This window comes from Lichenostomus cassidix, chromosome 24 (assembly GCF_008360975.1).
Source record: "Lichenostomus cassidix isolate B80296 chromosome 24, HeHo_3.0, whole genome shotgun sequence".
Classification (NCBI taxonomy): domain Eukaryota; kingdom Metazoa; phylum Chordata; class Aves; order Passeriformes; family Meliphagidae; genus Lichenostomus; species Lichenostomus cassidix.
Window position 1 is genome coordinate 5787429 of NC_139504.1, and position 27868 is coordinate 5815296.

Sequence of the window (27868 nt, forward strand, 5' to 3'; positions counted from 1 at the left end):
GCCCTGCTGGAGCTGCTGGCAATGCCGCTGTGCAGATGTTTACCATGAGCGACTGCTGGGGCTGCTTTTCCCCCACAAGAACAGCACACCTTCCCTTCCCAAATTCACTCTGGAGTCTCTGTTTTAACTGAGTTTGTGCAGGAAGAAAGAAATCTATGCTCCTATTTTTTCTGATTCTACTCACTTTGGGCAGAGCCTTGGAAATTTGTAAATAAAGAACCGCAGGGAGGAGAGCACAGAGAACATCCAGCCACATCCAGCTGTGTCCTGGCTGCTGCTACAAGGGACATCTCTGCTGGGGTCTCTGCAGAGCCCCACTGTGCTCTCTGCAGTCCCCAGGGCATGGTGACACCTGAATGTTTTACTGTGTGCTGTGGGTAATGACAGCCGAGAAGCAGATAAGGTCAGAGAAGCCCAAAACTTGATTATATTGGCTTGATCCCAGCCTCCCTCTCTGCAGGGTAACTGACAGCCTTATCCTGTTATCCCCATGCATTAGAGGGACTTGATGTTTTCCAGCTCCTCACTGTTGGTCTGTATCTCTTGACCCTCTGAATAATTGCCTTGAAATGCCAGTGCTGGTTCATTTTCCTTTTATGTTTTACTGGAACCAGGGAAATGGCTGTGGAATGGTGCCGTCACTGCCTGATTTCTATCTAACATGCATTTGAGTTAATAGGGGATGAGCCAGCTCAGTGGCGATAGCATTGCTGAGGTGTTTTTCCAAGAAGAAATGGCTCTCTGGGGCTTGCCACAAAGCTCCCTAGCAGGGCTTTCAGAGTTTTCCACAGGCCTTTCTGTCCAGCCCTTCTGTCACACAGCATTTTCCCCTGGCTGGCAGAAGCATGGGTTAGTTCCTGACTCGCTCTGACTAACACCCAAAGGGGCTGGTTTTCTGCAGCTGCCAAATGCTGGTGGATCTGGGGCAGGTAACAGCTCCAGGGTGTGCCTGAAAGGGGCTGGAAGTGGCCCAGCTGCCCACTCTGACCCGGGTGGCCCCTGAGACGTGGCTGGGTGACATGACTGAAGCCCTGTGCAGTGGGCCACCTGGCCTGGCAGCCTGGCAGCCCCTTTCCCAGCAGGCTGTGCCATGTTTGCCAATTCACCTGTGTGTGTTCTGCTGGCCCCAGAGGAGCTCCCAGGCTGTTCCTCACCCGCCTGAGCTGCAGAGCTCAGGGCAGAGTCCAGGCCTGCTCTGCTTGGGCAGGGATGATCACAGCCAGGTGAGCATTTCCCCTTCCCACCTGCACCCTGCAGGCACCGTGACTCCTGCAGAACCACAGAGCCACCGGATGGTTTGTGTTGGATCTTCAAGGCCATCAAGTTCCAAATCCCTGACACACCTTCCACCATCCCTGGCTGCTCCAAGCCCTGTCCAACCTGGCCTTGGACACTTCCAAGGATGAGGCAGCCACAGCTTCTCTGCCAGGGCCTCCCCACCCTCACAGGGAGGAATTTCTTCCCACTATCCCATCTATCCCTGACCTCTGGCAACGCTAACCCTTTTCCCCCTTGTCCTATCCATCCATCCCTTGTCCCAAGTCCTTCTCCAGCTCTCTAGGAGCCCCTTTAGGCACTGTGAGGGGCTCTAGGCTCTGCCTGGAGCGTCTCTTCTCCAGGCTGGACAGCCCCAGCTGTGTCCAGAGCAGAGGGGCTCATCCGCCTGAGCATCCCCGTGCCTTCCTCTGGGGGGATCTGCGAGCCGCCGAGGGCCGGGCCGTGCTGGCCGCGCCCCCGCCGCTGCCCGCGCCCCCCGCCCGCAGGCACCGCCCCCGCCCCGCCCGCCCGCTCCCCTTTGTGCGGCAGCCCCGCTCGGCGCTCCGCTCCGCTCCCCCGGCACCGCCCGGAGCCGCGGGGCCAGCCCGGCTCTGCCCGGCTCCGCCCGGCCAGCTCAGGTGGGTCCGGCCGGCGAGGGGTCTCGGGGGTCCGCTGGGGAGGGAGGGAAAGAAGGGGTGGCTCGGGGGTCTCGGGGTCCGCCCGGCATCGCGAGGCTCGGGGATGCCCGCTCGGCGGTCCGAGCCCCGGTACCGGGCTGCGATACCGTGCCCAGCCCGCTACCCCCCGGGAGGCTGCCGGGACCCCACCCCGCTGCCCCGGGGCATCGCCCCGAGCCCCGACCCGCCCGCATCCCGGCCCCGGCGGCTGCCATGGCAACGCCGGGTACCGCGCTTTCCCTCATCCCACCGTTGCCTGGTTACCAGCCCCCCGTGTTGGGGAGGATGCCCCGGCGGACCCCACCCGAGACCACCACGGGCAGAGCCGGCACACGCCCGGTGCTCCCCAGGCTGGCAGGGCCGAGCGGAGCGGGGGGATCCCGGGCAGCGGGGGGATCCCGGGGAGCCAGGGGATCCCTCTCTCGCAGCCCTTGGCAGCGCTCTGGCTCCTGTTGTTCAATATTGTAGTAACACCGTGCGTAAACAGCCAAGCGCCTCATCCCGGGAAGGCGTACGGAGGAAGGGAAGAGCGTGTCTCTCAGGGTGTGTAATTAATGCTTCCAAAGAAACGGATTTTGGAGTCCATGTGGTGGAACTTGGATCTTGCAGGGATATTTCTGTGGGAGGGAAAGTGACAGGTGGTTTGTGTGGATGTGAATAAGCAGCGTGAAGGAGCAGCCTCTCGGGGAAAGCTGTGTGTGTATTAGAACGGAGCACCCATTTTGGCAAGCCCGCAGTGCTCCTGGATGCTGTTTGGTTCCGCTGGGATTTTCAGTCCCTCGGGGTGGTTTTGCTCCCAGTTTGAAACAAAGACAAACCCGGAGAATCCCTGCTCGTGCACAACTGGACCGTGATTCCGAGGAGGAGTGAGGTGGAGAGCTGCCAGCATGAGGTGCCATGGCTGCCAAGCCAGGCCACCTGTTAGAGCGTGTTTGGGACCTGCTGGAGAATACCCTGTGCCTGCACGGTGTGAGTCTGCCCGTGCCTTCCTCCCATCAGCCTCATGGCTCACGCTCACCTGGAAATTTTATCTGCTTTGTCTCAACGGACCCATTCAGGTAAAACATGGAGTGTCACAGCTTTGCCAGGTGTGGAGGACACTCCCTGGCACAACAAACCAGCAGCTCAGTGCCCGGCTGCTCCCGTGTTTGCCTTTCGGGCTGTTTGTGTGTTCCCAAGGTGCAAAGAGCTGAGCTCTGCAGCTGTTGCATCCCTGAGCACGGGGAAGGCACTGGCAGCATGGAGGTGTCCTGTCCTGTCCCACCCGGGGGCTGTGCCACCTGCCCGTCACTCTGTGCGTGTGGCAGCGTTGGTGGGGACCACAGCCGTGCTGCTGGGGGCTGCTGGCTGCCTCGTGCTGGCGGTGGTCGCGGCTGATGGTGACAGCAGAGGAGAGGAGGGAGAAAATGTCTGCTCTGATGTGCAGCAGAGCGTGGCAGTGCTGTGGTACCCAGCATGCACGGGAGCCTCTAACAGCTTCTTCCACACTGCTCTGACAGGGTATTCTGGTCATCTGGGCTACTCTCACCACCAGGATGCTGCAGGTAACCTCACCTTTGTCTCACCTGTGTGATTCCCGCGGCTGATGCCTGTGCAGAGCCCGGGCTCGTTCAGCCGGTGTGCGGCCAAACAAGGGCGTGGCGGGAGGATGGGATGGTCCAGGCAGGTGTACAGCGAGGTTTCCAGCACCTGGTGATCTGTTAATCAAATGAGGAGCGATCAGGAGCAGCAGACTGCTGGTGGGAGGTGGTGGTGATGTTTACTGCCTGCCGGAGCCCAGGCTGGGTTCTCTGGGCAGGCAGCCTTTAGCTCAGCAGGGATTTGCCCCAGTGAAGGGTTGGCCTCGCTGCCCCATTGGGATGTCATCGGGGGTCTGGGGACTGTGCTGTGCCACACATGGCCAGGCAGCCTTGGCTGAGGTTCCTTGATGGTTTAGGGTCAATTCCATGAGGCTGGAAGAAGCCCTGCAGGGAGCAAGTGGAATTCTGGGGAACAGGTGAGGGATGGTGTGCTCAGAGACACCCCAAATCCGCAGAGGAAAATCGGATCGTAGTGAAGCCAGGTTTGTGTCTTCCACCCAGCCAGCCTCTGAATCAGCACCAGATTTGGGAAGGGCCGTCCATGCCGGAATGGCGAGGGCTGGAAATCTCTCTCATTTAGAAGCACGAGGCACAACAACAGGCACATTAATAGGCAGATTGATGCTGACGTGAAATGGCAGAAGAGCACATCTATGCAGAGCTGGAAATGTCCATTCACACATGCACGCTCTTAAACGCCCCGGGCAACCGAGCGCTGCTGTCACGGTCTGGGGGGCTTTGCACAGAAACCAGAGATTTTAACTAGGTCTGATCTTCGGGAGATGCCCTGAGGACTCCTGACGGAAGGCGGAGGCTGCCCGGAATTGCGCTGTGATGGCTCAGACTTGACAGGGCAGATCTATGAAAAGGAAAAGGGGACTTGGAGATCCAGCAGTGTTACAAATTCACCTGCCTTGCTCTGGCAGGATTTGCTGTACTGCAGAGAGCTGAGCCAGGCGGGAGAGAGTGGGTCTGTCTGCCCGGATTTGCCCGCTCCTCTCCCTCGCCCAGGCTCCGTGCACGCACACACAGCAAGCCAAGGGCACGGGAATGGCGAGGAGGGATTATCCAGGAGGAAGAGGCTGAGGAGGAGCTGTGGCTGTGCTGTGCACGGAGGGAGAGCTGGCTGTGCGCGTGGCAGGGCGGCGGCGGGGCGGTGAATCATCCTGCCGGCTCGTGTGGGTGCGGGTGGCTCCCAGCTCCTGGTGCCGGGCTGGCCCTGCCACTGTCACCCTGCCTTGTGCCCCGCTGGTGTCACCACTGGCAGACTCTCTCCGTGGGGCGTTAGTCCCTCAATCTGCTCTCGTCCTCCCAGAAAACAGCAAACTCCGTGTGCTTCCTCGCTCTGAGTCGCTGCCTCCTTCCCCCCTGAGCCTCTCACAAATTCCTGCTGCCTCCTCCTACCGCTGGCTCTTCTGTGGAGACACGGATGGGGGGAAAGGTCTGCTTTTCCTCATAAAGCAGCAGGTTGGGCTGAGATGGCGAGGGAATTCTTGACTCCTCTGCTCTGCTCCTGTGCCGCTCTGCCTCTCTCTGTGTTTAGCCGGATCTCACAGTTTTAACAGGAAACCCCCATGTTTTGGTTCAAGTCACAGGCATTGCCACTCCCCGTGGTGTCCGGGGTGGTGACTCCAAACTTTGTGTCACCGATGAGGAGAAATCACGGAGATTTTGGCTGTAGGACGTGGCAGCTGCTGGATTTCCGCTCCTTCCCTGTGCCAAGGCACAGCTGGATCCAGCAGGAGGGAAGGCAGGAGAACCACAAACCCTCAGCAGCGCTCGCTCTCACTTTATTTCAGCTTCAGGAAGAAGTGGGTGGGCCAGCTTGGAGCAACCCAAAAAAACCTGTGGCTCTTTGCAAGGCATATGCTGCCTTGGAGGAGAGCTGGGCTCGTTTGCAGTGCAGAGCGCCGTGTTTGCCTTTGGAGCAGGGACACTGCCAACCCTGGCGGTTCACTCGTGCGGAGATAAGTTCGAGCGCTCGGAAGTGTGTGAATTCTAGGAATTGGGATAGAAAAACAAAGAACATATGTGTGCTGCGTGCTTGGCTCGGCCCAGCAGTGAACTCTGCCGCGCTACGTGCGAGAAGCCAAACGCTGAGCGGAGGGTTGGAGGCGGTGTGTGTGGCTGGGCAGGGCCCAGCGCCACGTGGAGGGGCTCGGGGCAGGGAAAAATGCAAAATTCCCTGCGTGTTCCTTGGGGAATGCGCTAATAGCAGGCAAAGAATGGCAAAATCGACAGTAAAAATCTGATGAATGATTTGTTTGAGAAATACGGGAGCCGATTGATACCATTCATGGCATGATAGCATGAGCTGGGTCACAGCCCTTGAGCACACACAGAGCCCTCGGAGAGGTAGAACAGCTCGGATTTTGCAGCCTTGGCAGTGAAGAGATAAAGGATTGGAGAGAAAAAAGGACGTGGGGAAATGTGCAGCTCGAAGGGACTGTGTCACCAGCTGTGGGTTCTTTGTGCGTGTTTCTAAGAGCTGGTAATTAGCCCGAATTCTGTGTCTCAGCAAACGAGGGGGTTTGTCTGGGCACGCTCTGGTGAAGCCCCGCGCTGCACAATGGCAGCGCAGCTGCAGGAGAGGAGGATGAAACCCTCCAGTGTTCAGATAAACACATCGCCTTCGGAATGGCAAATCGTGGAAAGGGAGGGAAGGATGGGAGTTATCGTGGGATGCCGCTTGTTATGGTGAACAAGGCGGGTTCTGAGAATATTGCTGGGGCCGGGGCTGGTTCCTCTGTGGTTGCAATGGGAACTGGCTCCCAAGGGCAGCACTGGGAATGGCCACGGAGCCAAGTGCTGCTGGAGCCAGCCCTGCTGGGCATGGCTGAGCCTGCTCCATGCATGCCAGTCCTAGGAGCTGGAGCACAGACTGGGAGAAGGGGCCGCAGCAGGATGTGGGGGACCTCGGTGTCCGGGGAGCCAGCCTGGGGCAGCTGAGCTGCCTCCCCGTCACTGGCAGGGGACGGGCTGGGATGGAGGTTGTGTCAGAATCAGGTCAGGCTCTGGAGGGGCTGAACAGCGGCTCGCCAGGATCTGCATCCGTCAGCGAGCTGAATTCCTGCTGTGTCGAGGGCCCCTTCCTTATCGGCACTAATCCAGCGCGGCAGCTGCAGCAGCTCTGTCGCACTCGGCGCTCTCGGGGCCGGGAGGGTTCCCGATAACCCGCCTTGCTCTCCCGTGCCAGCAGCGAGCCCTCGCCGTGCTCCCGACCATGTATGGCCACCCAGCCGGGCGCGGGGGCACTGGGTGACTGCCTGGCACCGCTGACACTGCAGGCAGAGCCCCGAGGGGACAGAGGCAGCGCCCGGCCTGCTGCCACCCTCCCTCGGAGGAGCTGCAGCAGCCAAGCCCTCTCCTCCTGGCACCCGGCAGGCGACGGTGTCTGCAGAGCGCTGTGCCAGCTGACAGGACAGGGAGCAGCTCCCCGCTGTCCCCAGGCTGTCCCCTGGGAGCTGGAGAAGGGATGCTGGCAGCAGGTTGTCACCAGTGCCCACCTTTGGCACAGCGGAGTGCCGGGTCGGTGCCACCTAAGGGGTGCGGCAGTTGTGGACATGTCCCCTGCCCGAGCTGGCAGGGAGTGTCACAGCCCGGCCGCAGCGTCCTTACACCCGGGAGAAAGGTCCGCGCTCCGGCAGGGTGTTCCCAGTGAGGGGACAGGGACAGGCTCCGCTGGGAAGGAGCACCGAGATTATTTATGGTCTCCTTGCCGCTGCAGAGAGCCCGGAGGGCAAGTGTGTCTTTGAGCTCACGTCCCGCCAGGGCCACTGGCCTCATTGCGGGAGTGTAATTGCTATGCTAATTGGGACAAATCATCACCAGGGGCCGGGCCGGGGGCTGGTGGCCGGGTGCTGTGCCGTGCCAAGCCGTGCCGTGCTGAGAGGTGCCCTGGGATGCTCAAAACCAATGAAGTTTTAAGAGCAAGATGTAGAGAGAGCAAACTAAAATTGTTCTTCTTGACTCTTCTTCCGTGGTGTCTCTTGAATCTTCTTGAGAAACTTTTTAATTGAAACGCACCACATTAAAAAAATAATCCCAAGTGCGAGTGGAGCCTGTCCCAGTTCAGGAGGCTGGAAATATTCAGCAAACTGGTTAAATTATGCCAAGTTCTCCCAAAGACAGTGGGATTTAGGCTTGAGTACTTCAGCAAACTAGGGTAACTGTAAATCCAGCCTCTTCAATTTTTTTTTTTTTTTTTGTCTCTGTGGAGGTTTGGGTTGAATATCACGTAAAGGTTCTCCCCCAGAGGGTGGTGGAGCACTGAACAGGCTCCCCAGGGAAGGCTCCCTGGCTCTGTCCCCGAGCCATCTGGGTGCTGACAGCCTCCTCTCCCCTCTCTCGCAGCAGCCATGGAGGCAGCGCTCATCTTCCTGTGCTCCCTGCTGGTGCCAGCAGCCGTGGCAGACGGTAGGTGCCCAGGGCTTGCCCCACAGCTCGGGAAAAGGCTGGGGGACACGGGGAACACATGGATCTAGGGGGGGCTGGAGTGGGGCGTGGGGCAGCAGAGCCCCAGAGTTTGTGGGGGCTGGCAGGGCTCAGCCAGGGGGTCTCTCAGCTCACACCCCTTGTCTGCTCATTTCCAGTGGCCACCCAGGAGAAGGACAAGGAGGAGGATCCCTTTAACTATGGTGAGCATGGCCGAGCAGGGTGGGGACTCCATGGGGAGCAAAGGAGCTCCTGCTGCGCCCTTCCCCTTCCCTGAACCCCAAAGAATGAGCCCTGTGTCTCCCCCTCCCAGATTACCAGAGCCTGAGGATCGGGGGGCTGGTGTTCGCCGTGGTCCTGTTCACCGTGGGCATTCTCCTCATACTCAGTGAGTTGGGGACATGCTGGGCTGGCAGGCAGGGGCAGCAGGGGCTGTCCTTGTCCTGGGGGGCACTGGGAAAGGCCACATGCCATTCCCACTTGGGCCACACTCACAGAGTTTCTCTCCCCTTGCAGGCAGGAGGTGCAGGTGCAGTTTCAAGCAGAAGCCCAGGTGAGTGGGGAGCACATCCCTTGGGAAGCTCTTCTTCTCTGATCCTCCCGGGCTCCCTCCTACAGCTGGCAGAGCAGTTGCACTCCCTGGGTGTCCCTTTGGGGTGCCCAAAGCAGCTCTGCCTGCCCCCAGTGAACCTTCCTGGCCATCCCACCATGCTGCTGGGCATCCCATGTTGGGATGGAGCACAGATCCTGCTGCCCTCACCGTGCTCCTCTCCTTGCAGGGCTCCAGGGGATGAGGAGGCTCAGGCAGAGAATCTGATCACCTCGAACGGTAAGGTCACTGTCCCGCGGTCACCGTGCCACTGCCCAGTGTCACAGCCACCTCCTGGTGCTGGGCAGGCACTACAACCCCTGTGCTCTTCCCTTTGCAGCGACGGTGGCACAGAAAGCAGAGAACTGAGCAGGAGCCATGCGGTGAGTCCCAGGCCAGGCTGGGTGGTGACATCAGGATGGGAGGGATAGCTGGGGCTGCATCTGGGGTGACTCTGGTGCCCTGAGCAGCCCAGTGGGACTGGGCAGCTCTGCGTCCCTGGGACGGAGTGGGGGTGAGCACTGTGGGGTCCACAGCAGGGAAACTCAGTGCTGGCAAGGTCCTGAGTGCAGGAAAAGGAAGCACCTGTCCGGATTTTCCCTTGTGTTACACTTCCTTTCCTTGTGCTCCCCCACCTCGGAGTAGTTGTGGTTTTACAGCGTTCAGAGATCTGGGTGTGAATCCCTCAGGGCTCACCCACCTCCTGGGCTGTGCCCTGGTGAGAAGAGGGGGAAGGCTGGAGCCCGAGCTGGCAGTTTGTGCTGCCAGGTCACAAGCCCTGTGCGGGGAGAGCCTGACCCGCTGCCCTGCTCCCCACACAGACCCAGAGACCCGAGGATGGACGCTCGGAGTGCAGATGCCCGCAGCCTGCGAGGAAACTGAAACCCCAGCAGCAGGTCCCCCTCAGGAGACACAGAGCTGCCGTGTCTGTGTCCCCTCTGTGCTCCAGCACCGGTTCTCTGTTTCCTAACCCGACTAAACTCCGCTCACCGTCCTCTCTGCCTCCCGTGGTGTGTAATGTTGCTGTGAGATGATCATTACCTCTAGGGCTAGTTGTTGCTGATGTTGTAATCGTGACTTTCTCTTCACCTTTCTCGTGCTGTGCGTGTGATTCGGGCTCTGTAGGACTGGCAGGCGCTGCCCTTTTGGTGCCCTCCAAGCCTGGGAACAGCCCCGTTCCCTGCCCAGTGCCAGCAGCACAGCCCCCTGGCTTTGGGCAGGGCTTGGGGACCTGCAGCACCCTGGGGACCTGCCCAGCCACTTCAGGGCCACCCGTCTCCATTTCAGCAATAACCCCCTGCATGCCCCCAGCCTAAAAACAGCCATGGTGGGGGGTGAGCCAGGCAGGGACATCCCACGGCTCAGCCCTCCTCGCTGGGGTCGCCGGGGCGCTGCACTCAAGGCTGAAGGGAGCTCTCCTGCCTGGCACTCCCCGTTCTGTCCCTGGTTAAACCTGTGGGACGCTGCTTTAAGTGTGAGGAAAGACCGTGGTGGCAGAGAAGCCCGTGAGGTCCCCAGCATGGTGACACTGTGGAAGAGGGTGGCAGCACAGCGGTGACCCCATTAACCAGAACAAAGAGCTCCTGCCTGCGAGCCAGAGCTGGGTGGGTGACACAGGCTGAGGGCTAGAGAAACAAAGATCCTGTCTGTGCTTGTCTCCTGCCACCTTGTCACTCCCTATGCCACCCATGTCAGTGCTGTGTGTCGTCCCGTGGTGGTTCCGTGTCACCCCTGGTGCCAGCTGTCTCTTCTCCCCACAGAGCAGCAGCAAGGGGCAGTGAGTGATTCTCGGGGCTTTGGCACACCTGAGCTTGCACTGTGACAACGTGCTGAGCCCAGAGGCCATCGTCACCCTGTGTCCTCTCATGGGTCAGAGGCAAACCTGTGGTTTTTGGCCCTTCCCCAAGTCCATGGGCAGGCAAAACCTCAGTTGGGGACTGCCAGCTCGGATGGGGGTGGCGGTGGAGGGTCCCCAGGGCTGCACTGAAACACCTCAGGGTGCCATGCCCACACCGAGAAGGGCGGCTTGTCCTCCTGGATGGTTTTGAGAAGGGTTCCTGCTGTGTCCATCCCCCTGTGGTGGCCCTGCTTGCAGCGTGGGCTGTGTCCCTGCCTGCTTGGCATCACTTGGTGGCAGCGGGAAGCTCTGTCCCATCTGTGACAGAGGGACCGTGTCTCTCGTGCTGTGTCCCTTGGCTCTGTCCCGGCTGTCGCAGAGAGCTCCGGGGCAGAGCAGACCCCAGCCCGGCCCCCGAGTGTCACGGTGTGTGTCCCGTCGGAGTGCCCGTGCTGTCCGTAGTGTGCCGTCGGTGTTACCACAAAACAAAGAGCTCCCTGTGGTGTGTAAAATGGCCAAACCCTGACTGTTGTAAAATAAACTGAGCTATTGTGTCTCCTTTTAAATAGGCGAGTGTGCTGCTGTGCTGGAGGGCTGGTGTGCTCTGTGCTGTGACCTAAGGGGAAAGGAATAAAATATCGTTTCTATCGGTGCCTGCCTGCGTTGTCTCGAGGGCCGTGGCGTTCCCAGGGCAGCCTGGCAGCTTCCCACGCTGTCCCATTGTGGCCCGGCTGGGGCCAGCGGAGCAGGGGCAGCGCCCTGGGCAGCACAGCCGGGCTTTGTGCCGGCCGAGCCCCGTTCTGCAGCTCAGCAAGAGCCGGAGCCCGTGGGAAGGGAGCGCGGAGGCGCGGCCAGGGCCACTTTTGTCCCTCGGATTTTCGGGAGCCGCGGTGTCGGGCTGCTGGCGCGCCGGTCCGGCGGATGCCGAGTGCTGCCAGGGCGCTGTGACAGCAGTGACAGCAGTGCCACGCAGCACCCTCCCGGGGCTTGGCTGCACTTGCCGCGGGCTCCGGGTGTCTGCGCTCCGCAGCCCCGCCAAGGGGAGCGTCCCTCGGGCCAGCTCCCCCCGGCCACCCCGGCGCTAATCGGCTTGGGCGCGTGACTCGCGCTCGCTGATGGCGAGATTAGAGCAAACTGGATTGCACAGCCCTGCTGGCAGCTGTCCCCGCTGGGCCCGGGGCTGGCACCGCCCGGGCAGGGGCGCAGCATCCCGGTGCCCACCGCCGGCGGGGATGCGCCGCGGACACGGCCGTGCTGTGGTGCTGCGGTGGCCCGGGGTGGCGCGGAGGTGCTGACCCGGCCGAGGGACACCCCCGGTGCCAGGCTGGGAGGACGGGGAGTGCTGCCCGCTCCTCTCCAGCAAAAGGCAGTCGCAGCCTGTATTTGAGCCCATCCCTCGGCTCGTCACCGCCGCAGGAGGTGAAGGCCAGCTGGGCTGACAATGGGAAGGGGAGGCAGGGCTGCGACAAGGACACGCAGCTCGGGGTGCCCAGCCCTCCCCACCGGCTGGCACGGTGGGTGCTGCCCCTGCCCTTCCCTCCCCTCCCTCTTTCCCAAAGGCGGGCGGGAGCCCTGTGCCTCCCCTCGTGACTGCGATAAACATTACACCGAGGCCATTAATGTTTAATGAGGTTTGTCTCCCAATTAATGCGCTTTCCCGTGGGTTCCCACTCGCAGAGCGAGGCGCCCGCCGGACGACACGCCGAGGCCATGGGTGACGGTAAGGACAGACACCTTCATAGGGACATCTCTGTGCGAGGGGCAGGGCTGGTCCCTCCCACCACGGCGGAAGCTCTCCATGAGGATTCGGGGTGGGGAGATGTGGGGATGGATCCTCAGAGCTCCGCAGCCCTGTGGCACATCGGTGCCAGCTGGTGCTTGGCTTCTTGGGGTGATTTCTCCTTCCAAGCTGCTCCCGGCAGAGGGATGTGCACTCAGGTAAGGGGGCTGGAGCAGTGACACGCAGCTGTGGCGTGGAGGGGGGAGTTTTGGGGTGCCTCTGGTGTGATGTGTGAGCCCGAGGAGCTGTTCAGTCCTGTGCACTGAGGGAGCAGAGCATGGATGGAGTCCTGCAGGAGCAGAGCCACAAATAGGGCTGCAGGCAGTGACCCTTCCCGAGGGCAGTGGTGCCAAGTCGCTGTCTGCAGCTTCACCTGGAGCTCATAGCCTCTCGAGCATCCTGCAAATGCAGCCTGCAAGTGCATTCCGTGAATTCACCACGGAAGTTAAACCTCCTGGGGAGAGACCCAGAAGTTTCCTGGCTCAGCTGCGTGCCAAGGAAGTCACTGCACTCTCGCTTGCAGTCCTTCATCCTGGTGTCTCCCACCTCCACATGGTAAGGATGTTGCTCTCACTGGGGTTTCTCCTCTTTTCCAGAGCAAGCGCCCGAGCAGGGCCCGGACAGGTTCAGCTACGGTGAGTGTGTGCCCAGGCAGGCCGGGGGCTGTGGGCGGGGGGATGAGCAGCCCCTGCCGCGGGCTGCGTGCTGCAGGCTCAGCCCCACGCTCAGACTGGGCTGACACCTCCTGGCTCTCCTCCTCCCCAGACTATGACACCATCCGCAATGGGGGGCTCATCTTCGCCGTCGTGGCTTTTGTGATCGGTCTCCTCATCATCCTCAGTAAGTGCCTGGGTGGGCTGAACTCTTCTCGGCTCCATTCCCTGCTCTGCTCAGCCTCCTCCTCTGTCTGGGAGGAGTCTGGGGGTCACCAACGCTGCCCCACCACACCGGGGTGGGCACAGCCTGCCCCCGGGGCTGCCTGGGAACTTTCCATCCAGGCACGCTCCCAGCAGAGAGCGAGTTGGGAGGGAGACCACGTAAATATTTAGTGTTTCCCTGCCAGCGCCAGGGATTCAGAGGGAAGGTCACTCATTAAAAATAGCAGGGAAAACTCTGACATTTCCAGAGCGAGGAGCCAGCTTTCCCAGAGCCCTCGGACCCCGGCAGCTCCCAGAGTGACCCAGTGTGACCCTCCGAGGGTGTTCTGGCACTGCTCCATGCTGGCACTGCTCCGTGCAGGGTGGCCGTGGTGTCACAGCTGGTGCAAGGGTAGTGCCCACTGATTTTAGGGAGAAAAGCATGAAAACCAGCAGCATTTGCACTCATGGGACAGCTTGAGCAGGAGCTGGGCAGAGCCAGGGGTGGGTGCAATGGGGTGGGAGGGAGGCTCAGCCTCAGTCGCTCCTCTCACCCCCAGGCCAGCGGTTCCACTGCGGAGGGAGGAAGAAGCGGAGGTGGGTATTGCACGGTTTGCAGGCAGCCTCATCTCTCCTGCCTGTTCCCGTCCTGCCAGCTGACAGGGCTGGGGTTCAGCCCGTGCTTTCCCCCTGCCTCAGCTGCAATTCCCAGTGTAACACTTCTCCCCTTGCTTTTTGCTCCGCAGACAAGGCAACGAGGAGGAGCTGTAGGTGCAGGTAGGAGGCTCCCTGTGCTGGGCAGCGATGCTTTGGGGTACTCGTGCTTCAGGGAAGCACTTTTGGGGGGTTTGTCCCGGGAGGAGAGGGGCTGGGACACGCTGGCCATGTCACCCTCCCTGTCTCCGGTTTCAGAGCTGCAATGCCACCGTGGAAGCAGAGCTCCAGCCGAAGCCCAGCAGTCCTGGCCAGTAGCCACCCCTCACCCCGCTCCGGTGGATCCATTACCCCGCAAGGCCAGAACGCAAATTACCCTCGTGCTTCCCCCTCTCTTAGACCCAGCAAGAGTTTCTTGGCTAATAAAGTTCAAGCTCCGAGAGGTTAACTCTGTGCCCGAGGCGTTCGAATCGCCCACTCTCCTGGCCCGGCGCCAATCACTTTTCTGCCCCGCAGGCGTCTTCCACCACAGACCCAGGAAAAATTCCCGCTGGCTCCTCCGCAGCCCGAGGCTCGGAGCAGCCAGCCGCCTCCGCCCTGGGTTTGCTCCGGATGTTTCTTCTCCCAGCTGCGGGTTCCTGGATCCTGCGGTATTCAGGATGCCCAGGCAGGGGGTGGCAGCGCCGTGGGGCTGTTTGTGTGCTCGTGTCCGGCTGGGATGGGGTTAATCCTCCCCCTCGCTGTGCTGGGCTGTGTAGGGAGCTGGGAAGGTGCTGGAAACACTCCCGTTCTGGCTCTGCTGTCCCTTCAACATCCCTCTCACCAGCGGGCGGGGTGGGCAGGGTCCTGGCAGGGAGGGGACATGGCCAGGGCAGCCCCAAACTGACCAAAGAGACATTCCAGACCAGGGGATACCTGCTCGGGTAGAGAAGGACAGGGAATATAGGAAAAAGAGGGATGTTCGTGTGTTATATTTGCCTTGAGGAGTGACCCCGGCTTCCCGGGAAGGGGCTGGACATCACCTGCGGATGGGAAGTGGCGAATTTCGCCCTTCTGGGGTTTTTTTTCCTTTTCTTGTGCTCACACTGGCTCTACTTTCACTTTATGAACTGCCTTTATCTTGACCCAAGCGTTTGGGGGATTTTGCCTCTTTTTAATCCCTCCCTGCCCTGCTGGGGAGGAGAGTGAAGGAGCAGCTCAGTGGGCAACTGGTGTCCAGCCAAGGTCAACCCGGCACAGCAGCACAGAGCATGATCCAGGCGTCCTTCTCCATCAGGAGAAGGGCTGGGATGAGGAACGGAGCTCCGTGTGAGCTCTCGGCCTCTCAGCTTCAGATTCTGCCAGAAACGCCTCTTCAAAAAAAAAAAAAAAAGGAAAAAAGAAAAAAGAAAATGCTCTCCGGCAATTGGGCGGTGAGTGAGGAGGGAGGTTCGCTCAGCGTGCGGAGAGCTGGCCCGACACAGACACCTAGTGACGGGAGGGCAGGGCTGCCTGAGCCCCACCGCTGCCCCCCACCCTGCCCCAGAGCCTTCACCCCTTCCCTGCACGCCTGGGGCCAAAGGGACACCCCAAACCAGCAGAGGAGGGGGTCAGGGAAGGATGTTCCCTCCCAGCCTCGCCAGTCTGGGGGTTGCTTGGCCAAGGAATGGTTTGGGTGAGAAACCCCAACTCAGGGGGTTTCCTCTGCTCCCCTGAAGCCTCTCTGGTAGTTCAGGTGTGCCTTCAGGGACCCCGACCACCCCAGCACGACAGGGATGGAGAAACCGACTCCCTGGGTCCGTTTGGGCTTCGATCGAGGTCAGACATTGACAGGAAAATAGGATTAGCTGGGGGAAGGTTATTAGGCAAAATCCGTGCAATTTGTTTAATCTGAGGTGCTTATTTAACACAGTAAGGAGATTATTTTGGAATATAATTTTGACTTGACACTGACCCATTAACAAAGACTCGTTGCAGCTTTGCACAGCGCGAAGAGGAACCGGAGTCCTTCAACTCATAGAGAAAACGGTTAACGGTTGAATTGATGGTCTTAGAGGTGTTTTTCGAACTGAATGATTCGGTTATTCCCTGCAAAGTGCCTGTTTCACAGCACCTAAAGGTTTGGTCACAGCAGAACTGAGTGCGGCAGGGTTGTGCTCCCCAAAAGCAGGAGCTGAGAGTCCCGACCGGCAGGAAGGCATCGGGGTGTGAAATGAGCCCTTCCTCAGCAGGATCCCTCAGCCCCAGGGCTCCCCTCCTTCCCGATTCCTTCCCGAGCGTGCCAGGGCTGCAGCCGTGCCCTTCAGCTCCCCGTGAGCCCCGCGCTGCGAACCCCCGCGGCTCCGGAACGGGGATTACGGGGAGCGAAAAGCCGTGTCTGGCTCCCGCGCGGGATCTCCGTCTCGGCACCAGATGGCATTAATGGCATTATTCTGCACGGCTTGGGGACTCCCGCGTGGGCCAGCACCTGCACAGCCCCGCAGCCCGGCCCGGGGGGACAGGGGCAGGGCTGAGGACACTGACGGGGGACAATGGCAGGACACGGCACACCCCAGGACCCTAACACTTGCGCTGGATGTGACTGCGAGCAGCCCAGCTCCGTGCTGCGCCAGGGTGGAGCCAGCGAATCTGGGAACCGGGGAGCAATTGTGGCCTCCCTGCGCTGGGACAGAGCCACTGCCAGCAGCTCTCCAAGCCTCCACAGCCATTTGCTCTGGATGTTGAGCCCTGGAGCTTTGGGAAAGGAAAACTCTCTTTTCCCAGGAAAAGGCCACCATGTCTCCTTCCTCCCTCTGCTCCTCGATGAGAAGGTCCTGCTCTGCCCCTGAGTTGCTGTCCCCATCAGAGGGTGTCCCATGGACAAGCCCAGCCCCTCAGCCCTTCCTTGAGCTCTGTGGCCTCGGCGAGGAGGTGTTTGCCTTCTCCCCTGAACCAGGCAATCTCGGAAGATTTCTGTCACAGCCCCTTGAGCCATTAATCTTCTCAATGCAAATCTTTTCTGCGGCACAAAGGGGATTGGGTAAATAATACAGCGGACAACTGGAGTGCCCTTTTCCTCTGGGAAGGCTTCCAGACCCAAACAGCTTCCCCTTGGCTCTGGCTATTCCCTGTTTGCTTCGCCATTCTGTGGATGGACAGGTAGGATGGACAGGGCTGTGGCTTGGCCTCTTCCTGTGCTTCATCCCTGGCTGAATGCGAGCAGATGAGGCAGCAGGGCAGGAATCGGAGGAGCAGCAGCCACGGAGGAGCTGCCAGCACAGCTCCGTGATGCCAGGGACGCATTTCGCCCATGAGGAAACACGAATGCAAAATGTCTCCTCATTAGTTTAAAGAGGAGAGCAGCAAATGGTGACTCAGGGAGCCAAAGAGGAACAGTGGAGAGCGGAGAGACGGGCTGGCTTGGCGGGGAGCCAGCCACGCGCCTCGGCCTCCCTTTGTTCTGCTCCCGAAAAGGCAGCGCATCCAGCAGCAGCAGCACCCTGCCAAAGCATCCTCAGCAGCGCTTCACGGGCTGGAATTATCCTCCAGCCCTGAGAAAGGACATTTCAGCCCCCGTTTCCGTGCTGCACGTGCCCCAAAGAGGAGGTGATTAGGGAATGACTGCTCACATTAATTCGGCCGGGGGTGCAGAATTAATGCTGTGCACAGCGATGCTGTGGGTGCACAGCCCAGGGGTGGACAGGCTGGCTCCTCCCAGTGGGATTCTCAGTGGGATGTGGCTGGAAGCAAAAGAAAGTCCCCATAAACCCAGTCCTTGTGTCTCAGGACCGTGCTTTGGGATCACAGAGGTTGGAAAACACCTCTAAGACCATCGAAGTCTATTAACCAAAGCTGCCAAGGCCAGCACTGAACCATGTCCCCAGGGGTCACATCTGTACACATCTGGCTTTTAAATCCCTGGTTTAAATCCCTCCACCACTGTCCTGGGCAGCCTGCTCGGCCCCTGGCGCTTGCCAAAACTGTGCAAAGCCCGTGGAGCAGGCGAGGGCAGGGACCCCGCTGTCCTCCCCGCCCGGAGCTCCCCTCGGCCAAGTCCCCTCGCCCCTGTCCCCTCTGTCCCGGTCCCCGCTCAGCAACGGAGCGCGGCGACACTAGAGGGAACCAAATCCCAGCTTCTTGCCAGGAAAGCGGCTTTTCCTTGGCAAGCCGAGCATCGCGGCTGCCCGGCGAGGGATTCCGGCTCTGGACACGGAGGACAGGAAGCCCTTCGCAGAGAACAGAACCACGGGATGGTTTGTGCTGGAAGTTTAAAACTGTTTCCCCTTTCTGTGTCACTGTCTGTCCACAATCACTAGTGCCAGGAATTCCTTATGGAAACGAAGCTGTTCCTGTTGTGCAATACGCAAGGGGCTCATGTAGGATGTCATTTTTGGGTACAGTGACCTGCTGGCACCTGTTTGTCCAGGGGTTTGACAGCCTTTTACCCGGGCACAAGCCCCTCGCCACCTCCATGGCGTTTTTCCTGCCACCACTCCATGTGGCAGCCACTTGCTCCCCTCTGCCACTGGGGAAACTGAGGCACGGGGGGGCTGCAGCCACAGGCAGGGGGGTCCTTCCCCCCTCAGCACCCACACAGGGCCAGCCTTGGGATTGGGGACAGCTGTGGAGGGGGTAGGGGGGTGTCCAGGACAAGTTTTGCTTGAGGGAATCCATCCGGGCACGTCCAGAACTTTCCACCCAGGTGTACCCAATAATTAGCCCAGCTGAATCCCATCTGCAATTAGCCCCTCAGCCTCGTCCTCCATGTTAGCGGTGGGACTGGACTGGCAGCGGTGCCCGTGCAGGACACAGCTCTTCTCCTAGTCCCTGGGGGACAGGGTGTGCAGTCAGAGGTCACAGCGGGCTGGCCGGAGAGGCGCTGCGAGGGTAAGTGGGCGATGCGTGGGAAGTTCTTTGTGACAATCGGCTCGAGGCAGATAAGTAGCCCTGTTGTTTTAATGACTGCTTCCTGCGGGGATTTGTCTGCGAGGGCGGCCGAGGGCATAGCCTGGGGCCCGGCGGGAGGTGAGGTGTGCCCTGGCCGGAGGGATGCGGGGTGCAGCACCTCTGTCCCGCACGGGACACCGCCTGGGGCTGACCCCAGCAGCTCTGGGGGTGCTGTGGGGATTCTCCTCTTGTCTGCTTTCCTCAGTGTCCCTCTGTCTGCCTGCATGGAGAGTGCGGGTTTTTTGCATATCAGTGGAAGAATTGTCTTTAGGGGGAAATGCCTCCTTGGCCAAGGGGGTGTGTGAGCACAGGGCACTGCTGTAATCCCCAGAGCTCTGGGGGAGCCTGGAGCTGAGTGTAATTCTGCCCAGAGGCAGAACAAATGCCAGGGAGGGGTGGATTGGAGGGGAACGGCTGTTTTTGGAGGGCTGTGGGCTGCCCGTGGTCTCAGGAGAGGCAGCAGGACCCCGCCGTGTAATTTCTGCTGTGGCGAAGCGCAGAGGGTTCCCCCTCCCGAGCCTGCTGGGGCTCGGAGCTGTGCGTGGGCGTGTGTTGCTATAATTTCTCCTGTGTCTTGTGTGGAGTTTGGGCCAGGGAATTAATGCTTCAGTGTGAGCTTCACCTTTGAGCCGTGCAGCTGGGCTGGCTGGCTGGCTGTGAACGGGTCAGCGGCTACAGGGAGAGTGAGATGGGCTTCTCCCCGCGAGTCAGCGCTGGCCTGGCTTCCTGCGAGCCGCCTGTGCTGCCAAAGCGCAGGTCAGCGCTGCCCAAATAATTACTGTGGACATTTCCTGCCTTTCCTCATCGCAGCCACACGAAGCACACGATGCCGTTCTGGTTGTTAGCAGGACAGCAGCTTTCCGGGCCGAACGCTCGTGCTAGGGTGACACAAAAGCGCTTCCTGTGCGCATCCAAACGCAGAGCTGATGTCCCCAAAGGGTGGCTGGCTGCTGGGCAGGAGCTGAGCCCCAGGTGTGGGCTGGCAGGAGCTGCAGCTCCGGGAGCTCTGGCTGCCTGCCCGGTGCTGCCAGCCCCGCACGTGTGCCCGGGCTCAGTGAGCTGGCAAAGGGCCTGGGCTGAGCGATCCGGGGAGGAGAAAACAGGGCTGTAGTGAATGGTACAGGCAGCTCAAGGACCCGCAGGGCTCCCCGAGTGTGACCCAGGCTGAGAGCTCACCCTGCCAGCCTTAGGTTTTGACTCTGGTGCAGCGTCCTGCCGTGCCAGCAGCTCCTGGCCTGGAGAAAGGAGCCCTTGGCATCAGGAGGTCAGTGTGCTCAGCAGAGGCTGATTCTCTGAGCTGGGGATGGTGAGGAAACTCACGGGAGCTGCTGAACAGCCAAGGGAGCTAAAAATGAACCGGTGAGCAGCGTTTACTCCCCCTGCTCACATGCCTCGCACGGGGCTCCGTGGCGCCCCGTGGGTGCTGTGCCAGCGAGTGCCCCGCCAGCCCACGCAGCCCCGTTCCATTCACTCCCGAGCGTAGGAGGGTACCAAAAATCACACCTGAGTCCCATGCGTCGCGTGCTGCTTTGCGAAGTGCCGTAGCGGGTTCTGGGGCTGGCAGCTCGCTGTCACCAGGCTGGGCTGTGCTGCCATCCTGCAGCAGCTGCCGGGGAGGGAAGGGGGCAGATGCCTGGCATGTGGCTGGGGCTCCCCAGAGCCCGGGCTTTGCTGCTTGCCTGGGTATGGGCCTGCATACCAATTTCCCCGCCAAGTATCAGCGAACATCTGCACGGCGATGTAGGTGGCGATTGAAATGCACCTCGGCTCCTGGAGGGGTGTGTGGGCACCGCGTGTGCATCAGCTGCTGCCTCGCCGCCCCGCGGGACGCTGGTGGCGCGGCCAGGGGTGCCAGCGTGGGGCTGGCGAGCGGCACGTGCCCGCGTGGGAGGGCTGTGACACCCACGCAACGTGACAGAGCCGCTGAGGTGGCCTGGGAACGGGCTGGGGAGGGGGTGGTGGCGGTGCTACCCAGCTCAGCACCGAGGAAGAGGAAGCACGTCCTTGGTGAGGGGGAAGGCTGTGGAGTGTCAGGCCCGCGCAGCACTGGCACAGTGTTTGCTCCTGGCTGTGCTGCTGGCACTGAGGGCTGGGCAGGGGTTAGGTGGCAGTGGCCTCGCTGTGCTCATTGTGCTAGAAGTGTCTCTGGTGCGGGTGACAGGGAAGGGACAGGGAGTGGGTATGGATGGACCTCGAACCCTGGCAGCTTCTCCGTGTCCTTTGGCCGTGTCCCCCCTCTGAAATGGGAACCTCCCACCCACGGGTACCCCTTGGTGAGCTCTTCAGGGGACTTCTATCTGGAAAAGCTTGCAGTGAATCCACGAGGGCTGGAAATGGCCAAGGGGCTGTTGTTTTCCCAATCTCCGTGACGATAGTTGCGTTTTCAATTAAATCTAAACAGTGCTTTTTTAAAAAATCCGAACGTAATGTTTTTCCTGCTGGTTGTTTTGTTTGAAATCTGAATGCTTTAATCTTTCTTTCTGTTTATTTTCCAACAAATTGGGCTTGTAAAGGCTGTTTTGGAAAGCAAAGAAAACCTGCTATAATCACTTCAAGAAAAGGCGCTCTGAATGCTCTAACGGTCCAGACAAATTGGCTTTGGTGCGACTAAGTCTTGGGGAGTACAAGCCTCGGCTTGAGCTAAGCCTTGGATAAATACACCCCAAAGTAAAGCATTAGCTGGTATTTGTTTGTTATTTGCTGGCTGCAGGGATGAATGTGTAATGAATCTGCTGGCCCTGTCTCGCTTGTGTCCCCTCTCGCGGGGCTGCTGAAATCCTGATCTCCCATCCCTGCAAGTGTGCAAAGCCAGGCTGGACAGGGCTCGGGGCAGCCTGGTGTCCCTATGGTCTGTAAGGTCCCTTCCAACCCAAACCACTGTATCATTTTTGTCCCCTGGATGCTGGAAGGGTGTGCAGGAGGCCCCGGGAGCAGGAGATGTGCCAGCAGAGAGTCCCGGGTGCCCAGCCGTGCTGCTGCACCCCATCCGTGCTGCCAGGCCAGGGCTCGGCTGGGGCAAGGCTCCGCGGTGCGGCTTTGCAGGGATGCGGGAGAGCAAACCGCGCTCCGGCCCCGCGGGGCTGCACCGGGGCTGATGGCCCGCGGCGAGCGCAGCTCGGGGGCGGCCGGAGGGGGACAGGGGCTCTGCCAGCCCCTGCGCCCGCCGAGGAGGAGGAGGAAAGGGCTCGGCCGGCGGGGGCCGCGGCCGCCCCCAGCCCTGCGCGGCGCGGGGGGGGCGGGCGCGGGCGGGAGCCCGGCCCACGGGCGGGAGCGGAGCGGGGCGGAGCGGGAGCGGCGCTGGGCACCTCAGCCGGGCTGGCAGCGGCGGCAGGAGCGCGGCACGCCGGGGCACCGCACCTCCGCAATTGCGCCGCAGCCCGGGGCCAGAGCTGCTCTGTATGGCATGTGGCTGGTAACTTTTCTCCTGCTGTACTCTTTGCCGAAAGGTACGTGGGCAGCGGGCCGGGGGGCGGCGGGGGTCCCCGGCAGCGGGACCGGGAGGGTGGCACGGGCTGCGCCCTCCCCGCGGCTCTCGGAGCTCCCTTCCTCGGTGCCAGGGCTCTCGGTGCGCCCTCCCCAGCGTCCCGGGACTCTCGGTGCGCCTTCCTGGGCTCTCGGTGCGCCCTCGCCGGGGTCCCGAGGGTCTCGGTGAACCCTACTGGGATCTCGGTGCGCCCTCCCCGGTGTCCCCGGGCGCTCGATGCGCCCTCTCCAGGGTCCCGGGGCTCTCGGTGCGCCTTCCTGGGCTCTCAATGCGCCCTCCCCGGGGTTCCGCGGCTCTCGGTGCGCCCTCCCCGTAGTGCCCGGGATGGTCGGTGCGCTCTGCCGGAGCGCTCGCCCCGGACGGCGCGGCGCAGCGCGGGGCTCGGTGCGCGGAGCGGGGCCGGTCGGTGCTGGCGCATCCCGGAGCGGCTCCGCGGCGGAGCCCCCGGGGCCGCGGTGGCAGTGGTGGCCGGGACCCCGCACCGACGGGCGCAGCATGCTCCGGCGGGGCCGCGCCGGGACCGAGCGCTCCGCGTCCCCCGAGCACTTCTCAGTCTGATCCCGTCAGCAGGCGAAACGCGGCGATGCCTTAAAATTCGCATCCTTCCCTCTAGGAATGCTGTGTGAAGTGTAACCCAACGGCTTGACATCAATCAGATTATAGATAAATCATATATGTATGGCGGGGGATGGGGAGAATCATGGAACGAGCGTGTCAAGGAGACACACGCAGGAAGATTACAGATTAAATTAAAGTTGGGCATTAAGTGAATGCTGCCCACATCCAGCGAGGTGATACTCTAAGCGAGTCTCTGCTCTAGATGCAATTAAAGAGAGGCAGGAGCTGCGTGGAGCACGGGCACTTAAATCCCACTGCGTTTGTTACAACAATCGATCCGTGTTACATAAAGGAATTGCCCATTTCCGGATCTGCGGGAATTTTTAATTATGTTTCTGTAATAAATTACCTCTTTGCCCATGACCCGACCTGCGGGTGCAGCGCTGGAAGCGCCCACCTCTTGGAAAATTGTCTGCTCGGAGGATGTAAAATGACATTTGCCCTAATTATCGTCTCTGACATTTGAGAACAGCAAGGGGGAAATTTTAGGAAATGAGGGAAGTGAAAGAAAGGGGACAGAGCTGCTTCCTTGCATGAGACCTCTCTTGCTGCCCATTACATTACCCCGTTAGCTGAATGTTAATCCAATGAAAAATATTTACTGAGGTTTAATAGGGCGCCCTGTCCGGTTGTGCGGTGATGATCAATTATTCCATCAATTATTAATTATGGAATAGCTGCTTTATTCGAGCTGGGGTGAAGCTGCTTTTTGGGAGGTTTACCCAAAATCGCTATTGTGCTTCAGATCTGCTGAGCTGAACGTGCCAGCGTCTGCTTTGCTTACATTTGCATTTTTTACTGTGCTAAAAGGAAAAAACAAACCTGGAAACAAATAACCGTCGAGGATGCCATGATTCCTTTCGACCCCCAATAGTCAAAATAATGAAGAGCTGCACCGGTTTATTGCTTTTTGCATCTTTTCAGCCCCAGCTTCTTGGAAAAGGGATCTCTTCCCACAGAGCTATCTCTTCGGAGAAGAGCAAATTAAAAGCCTCCATTAGCACAACTCCTCGTGGCCTCATTTTACATTTTATTTCTTAAAAAAAAGGAAAAGATATCTTCAGCATCTAACAGTCTTGGTGATGCAAAGTGTTAACGTGAAGCGGTTCCAGAGAGAGGACAGCGATACAATGGAAGTTTCATTAGAATAATAGGATAAAAAAAAATGAATTGCTTAATGCATGATAAACCTTTCAGATACTTAATATTTCTGGGCATCGAAGCACATCCTTTTAACGTGCTCCTGCTGTAGAACAAGAGCTCAAGTAGAAACCGAAAGCAGATAAACATTTGATCCAAGGGACCCCTGAAGTTTAGAAATCCCTCGATGGGCTGTAGCTGCTTGTTTCTGCCCGTTTATAAAATAAACAGAAATAGGTGGTTGGCAAGCAGAGAGTTGAGCAGCAAGATGGTCTGGCAGGGTGAGGGAGAGCAGCCAGGCAGAGGGGAGACGAGTGGTGTGATGAGGGACGGACTGGTCACAAGTGAGAGGCTGGGAGCCAGGGAAGCATCTCCCTGCGTGATGTTGCTGGATGGCTCTGCCGCCTGATTTATATTGGCATTATATTTACATGATGTTCCCGCGTTGGGCGCAGCGAACGGTGCAGCTCGCGGTTTCTAATCTCTCCCATCTCGGCCCCCCAGTGTGGCACAGCGCTCGTTTGTCTCTGAAATGAAACATGGAAACCTCATTAAATGCACGGAGGAGAAGCCTGCAGTGCTCAGCTCCTCGCCGTGCCCGGCGCTTGTTTATCCTGCCAAAATTTCCCAGCACCAGGAGCCACCATGGCGGCTCGCCCAGAGCCTTTACCTGCGCCTGGCGCGGGCTTTGGGCTGCTCCTGCCTTTGGATGGGGAATGGATAAAGGCGACCCTGATGTTCCTGGGTGTTTGTCCTCTGGAGGAAGAGGCTGTGCCTCGTGCGAGGGGCGAGTGCCAGGGATGTGCTGTGGAACAGCCCTTTCTGGAGCAGGGGGCTGCCTGCGAGCTTGGGGCATGGCTCGGGGCAGCCGTGGCTTTGTCACTTTGGTGTTGGGGTGCCGAGATCTCTGCCCGCCTTCTCCCGTGCTGGGGGGATGGATGGGCAGCGCTCTGTCCTCCTCCGGAGCAGCTGGCGAGCCGAGGGCAAGAATAAATCTGGGAGTCTTTGTGGCAGGAATTGTGACATGGCAGCACGCGAGGCTGAGCCGCGCCTCGGATGACACGGAGGCATCTCCTAGCCAAGGCGGCACGTTAATAGGTGCGACTTCCATGGTGGGCACGAAGGAGGAAGGCGCTCGGTCGTTGCAGTCGTTGCGATGCTGCTGTTCGGGGAGGATGTGCAGTGGCAGCTCTGGGTGCAGAGTGTTCCTTGCCTTTGAAATCTCGGTTATAGCCAGCTCCTCGTCTTTACATAACCATGGGGTTGGGAGTTAGCCTTTCCCTGCTCGTGGATCCCGCAGAAATATCCCCCACCTCACACAGGCGGCGTGTTGCCGCCATCATCCGCCAGCAGAGCTGTACCAAATATTTAGGAATTCCATTTCCAGGCTCGTGTTCCTGCCTGCTCCCAGCTGCGCCTGGGAAGGGCTGCGGTGGCTCCTCGCCCTGGGAGGGGAGCGAGCACGGCTTGGAGGGGATGGGGAGGAGGTGAGGAGCTGGCAGAGCTTGCCCTGAGGTGTTCTGACAGATGCATGGAGGAAATCCTGGTCTCCACCTTGCAAAGCCACCGAGTGGGCTGTGATGCATTGGCAGTTGTGGAAGGAGCCCAAGGCCAGGCGTGCGTGGCCTCTGGTGTGTCCCCTTGCCCAGCCCTCGTGCCCCCTCGTTTGGCCTCCCCGGGGACACAGTGCTGTCACTCTGGCTGGGTAATGTCACCAGATGTCCCCTTGGGACTCAGCTGCAGCTCCTCAGGCATTGTGTTCGGCATGGCCAAGGCGTGGAGGTGGGCTCTGCAAGGGGAGGGGAGGGAGAGGCCATTCCCTGTGCTCCCTGGGCTCATTCCTCACCCCCAGAGCTGAGGGTCCCCAGGCTGGGGGGCTCGGGAGCTGGGGCAGGGCTGGGGGATGCCCAGCTCTGGGTGGATGGTGTGGTGAGGCTGGTACCTCTCACAGGCTGCCATGGGAGGCTCAGGGAGCAGGAATCCAGCTGGGAGAGCCTCTTTTCCCAGGCAAGGGTTACAGCCTCAGCCTGGGTGCTGTCGTAATCGCTGGAGGTGGTTCAGGCCTTAATTTCCATGCAGATGCATTAAGGAGCAGGCGCTTGGAGCATGTTTGAGCCGTGCCCTTCCCCGCAGAGGACCAGAGGCAGGTTCTCCTTTGCTCCCCCTTTGCTTTGTCAGGTCGGGAAGGACCGTGCTGTCAGAGCCAGAGGGGCTGTGCCACCAGGGTGGGACTCGTGTTGCGGCCAAATAGCAGTGCCAGGGCAGGGAAGATGCTGTGGCAGCTACCTGCCATCGCTGCTGCCGCGCTGGGCACCAGCTGAACGCCCCAGGCCCTGCTTGGCATTTCCTGACACCATTTCCACCTCCTCAGACCGATCCCTGAGGGGCACAGCGAGCGGGAGTCACGGTTTAACCCTCTGGGCTGGGGAACGGTGACATCCCGGGGGGATGTGCTGCTCTCGCGGCTGCTCAGACACCCCCGAGCTCCCCTTGCAAGGGGCCAGCCTCGGGCTCTTCCCTCCTCATCCCTTCCGTGGTGCTTGGAAGTTCCACTTCTCGCTCCGCCAGCTCCAAGGTCACTCCCTCCGTTGGCACAAAGGCTGTTAAAGGTGTCCTGGAGATGAGGGCTTGGAGAAAGCTCGTTCCGAGAGGCTTCTCCAGAGTTCCGAAAGTGCAGACGGTGTGTGATGGAATCACTGCCCTCTCCTCGGTGCGGAGGAACGATCAGGACTTGCCACCTACCTGTAATTCCCATCCCGGTGCGCGCCGAGCTCTGGTTCGCGTTCTCCTTGAACAGGGCAGGTGTCAAACACCCTTAATGAGGATAATAAATGAGCTGCGAGGTGCCCATTAGCCTGCTGCTCTCACAGCATCCCTGCAGCCCGCCTCGGCCGGGGCTTTGGGAAGCCCTGGTGGTCCCTCCAGCCTTTTTTTGGGGGGTTTTCCTGGGGGGAGCCCCGGCGGCTTCTCACCAGCCTTGGAGGAGGGCTGGGCTGGGCACGCCGAGGTCAGACCACCAGGATCAGGATGGAGGTCTCAGGAAAGCTGCTGCCAGAGGGGTAATGGGAGCTCCAGTCTGGTGCCTGCCCAGAGGATGGCATGAACCCCCTAGAAACACAAATTCTTCAGCCTTTTCCCAGCTCTGTCAGGTTTCCACCCCGCTAAAGGGCCGTGCTCAGCTCTGAGGGACATGCTGGGTTTGGGTGGGCACGGGGCTGGCTGGGTGGTCCCGAGCCAGCAGCCTGCCAGCACAGGTGATGGACGTGAGCAGGAAAAGCCTCTTATCTCAGGAGGAAGAGCCCTGGCTGGCACGAAGCCCTCTGAGTCTGCTCCTAAATCCGCTTCTCAGAAAAGCATGGGCTCTTCCCTGGGAGGTTTTGTGCTGCTGGGAGGTGATGGCATTGCTGTGCTCCTCGCTGCTGCAGCTCTCCAGGAGATGGGTGGCATGGTGGCAGATCCTGGGGACAGTTGGTGGCCCCTCTCTGGAGCAAGCAGGTGGTGCAGGACACCCAGTGCTTTGCTGTGTCACTGAAGGTGGTGGCGTTTGGGAAGTCCAGCCATCCAGACTTAGTAAATATTCCGAAGGGATGATAGCAAAATGACTTGCTTCGCCCAGCTCGAATAGAGACATTAATATTTCAATACCTCTAGGTTGTAATTTACCACAATTTAAGAAGATTGAGCTCTGATAACTTAAAAACACCTGCCTTTCAGAGCCAGCTCGAGTGTCCAGCCCTGCTCTGGACTCGGTGAAGCTCCCAGCTGGAGCCAGGCTGGGCTCCAGGCTGCATTCCCAGCAGAAACTGTTCTATCTCAGCTCCCCCAGCCTCCTCTGTTCAGGTTCATGTGAATTAATGCCCTCGATATGTAGGTTAGGGTCAGCACATCTGACCAGATGTGAGCAGTGATTTCTGGTTTAAAAATATTGCTGTGCTATTTCTAAATTTTTAATCTCTCCCAGTGATTTGGAGACAGTTTTATGAAACATGGAATTAGGATGGTGCTCAATGCTAAATGGTAAAGGAGATTATGTGGATTTAACTCTATGCGTCTGTC

At 59.8% G+C, this 27868-nt stretch overlaps 3 protein-coding genes across 8 annotated transcripts in view; all 3 read left to right on the forward strand.

Annotated features, from left to right (window-relative positions):
• The first annotated feature begins 1778 nt into the window (after positions 1-1778).
• Positions 1779-11021, forward strand: LOC146427584 (FXYD domain-containing ion transport regulator 6-like). Of its 2 annotated transcripts, none has more exons than XM_085081827.1 (8): positions 1779-1895; positions 7871-7930; positions 8107-8151; positions 8262-8336; positions 8465-8501; positions 8728-8777; positions 8878-8920; positions 9359-11021. In XM_085081827.1, exons 2-7 carry the CDS (start codon positions 7873-7875, stop codon positions 8904-8906), a joined length of 294 nt encoding a protein of 97 aa, XP_084937953.1. In that variant the 5' UTR covers positions 1779-1895; positions 7871-7872; the 3' UTR covers positions 8907-8920; positions 9359-11021. The 2 variants fall into 2 exon arrangements, with proteins under 2 accessions (XP_084937953.1, XP_084937952.1); XM_085081826.1 differs by having other exon boundaries at positions 1789-1895; positions 7868-7930.
• Positions 11022-11388: 367 nt separating this feature from the next.
• On the forward strand, positions 11389-14933 carry FXYD2 (FXYD domain containing ion transport regulator 2). 3 transcript variants are annotated; one of them, XM_085081830.1, is made up of 6 exons: positions 11389-11888; positions 12052-12094; positions 12751-12789; positions 12920-12994; positions 13758-13788; positions 13924-14933. In XM_085081830.1, the coding sequence occupies exons 2-6, from the start codon at positions 12085-12087 to the stop codon at positions 14111-14113; spliced, it is 345 nt and encodes a 114-aa protein (XP_084937956.1). In that variant the 5' UTR covers positions 11389-11888; positions 12052-12084; the 3' UTR covers positions 14114-14933. The 3 variants fall into 3 exon arrangements, with proteins under 3 accessions (XP_084937956.1, XP_084937955.1, XP_084937957.1); XM_085081831.1 differs by lacking the exon at positions 11389-11888 and adding an exon at positions 13572-13608 and having other exon boundaries at positions 11926-12094; positions 13924-14113; XM_085081829.1 differs by lacking the exon at positions 11389-11888 and having other exon boundaries at positions 11915-12094; positions 13924-14932.
• A 6942-nt stretch (positions 14934-21875) lies between these two features.
• The window catches only part of DSCAML1 (DS cell adhesion molecule like 1), a 92004-nt gene continuing 86011 nt past the window's right edge, over positions 21876-27868 (forward strand). For all 3 annotated transcript variants that reach the window (XM_085081781.1, XM_085081782.1, XM_085081783.1), the window contains exon 1: positions 21876-22016. In XM_085081781.1, the coding sequence (XP_084937907.1) occupies positions 21974-22016 (43 nt within the window). In that variant the 5' untranslated portion in view covers positions 21876-21973. The remainder of the gene's footprint in view (positions 22017-27868) is intronic.

Excerpts from the sequence above, each read along its gene's own strand:
- LOC146427584 (XM_085081827.1), top strand. The coding sequence starts at position 7,873 with ATGGAGGCAGCGCTCATCTTCCTGTGCTCCCTGCTGGTGCCAGCAGCC. Across the intron at positions 8,337-8,464 it reads GGGCATTCTCCTCATACTCA|GCAGGAGGTGCAGGTGCAGT; the intron begins GTGAGTTGGGGA and ends CTCCCCTTGCAG. Across the intron at positions 8,502-8,727 it reads AGTTTCAAGCAGAAGCCCAG|GGCTCCAGGGGATGAGGAGG; the intron begins GTGAGTGGGGAG and ends CTCTCCTTGCAG.
- FXYD2 (XM_085081829.1), top strand. The coding sequence starts at position 12,001 with ATGAGGTTTGTCTCCCAATTAATGCGCTTTCCCGTGGGTTCCCACTCG. Across the intron at positions 12,095-12,750 it reads CGCCGAGGCCATGGGTGACG|AGCAAGCGCCCGAGCAGGGC; the intron begins GTAAGGACAGAC and ends CCTCTTTTCCAG. Across the intron at positions 12,790-12,919 it reads CCCGGACAGGTTCAGCTACG|ACTATGACACCATCCGCAAT; the intron begins GTGAGTGTGTGC and ends CCTCCTCCCCAG.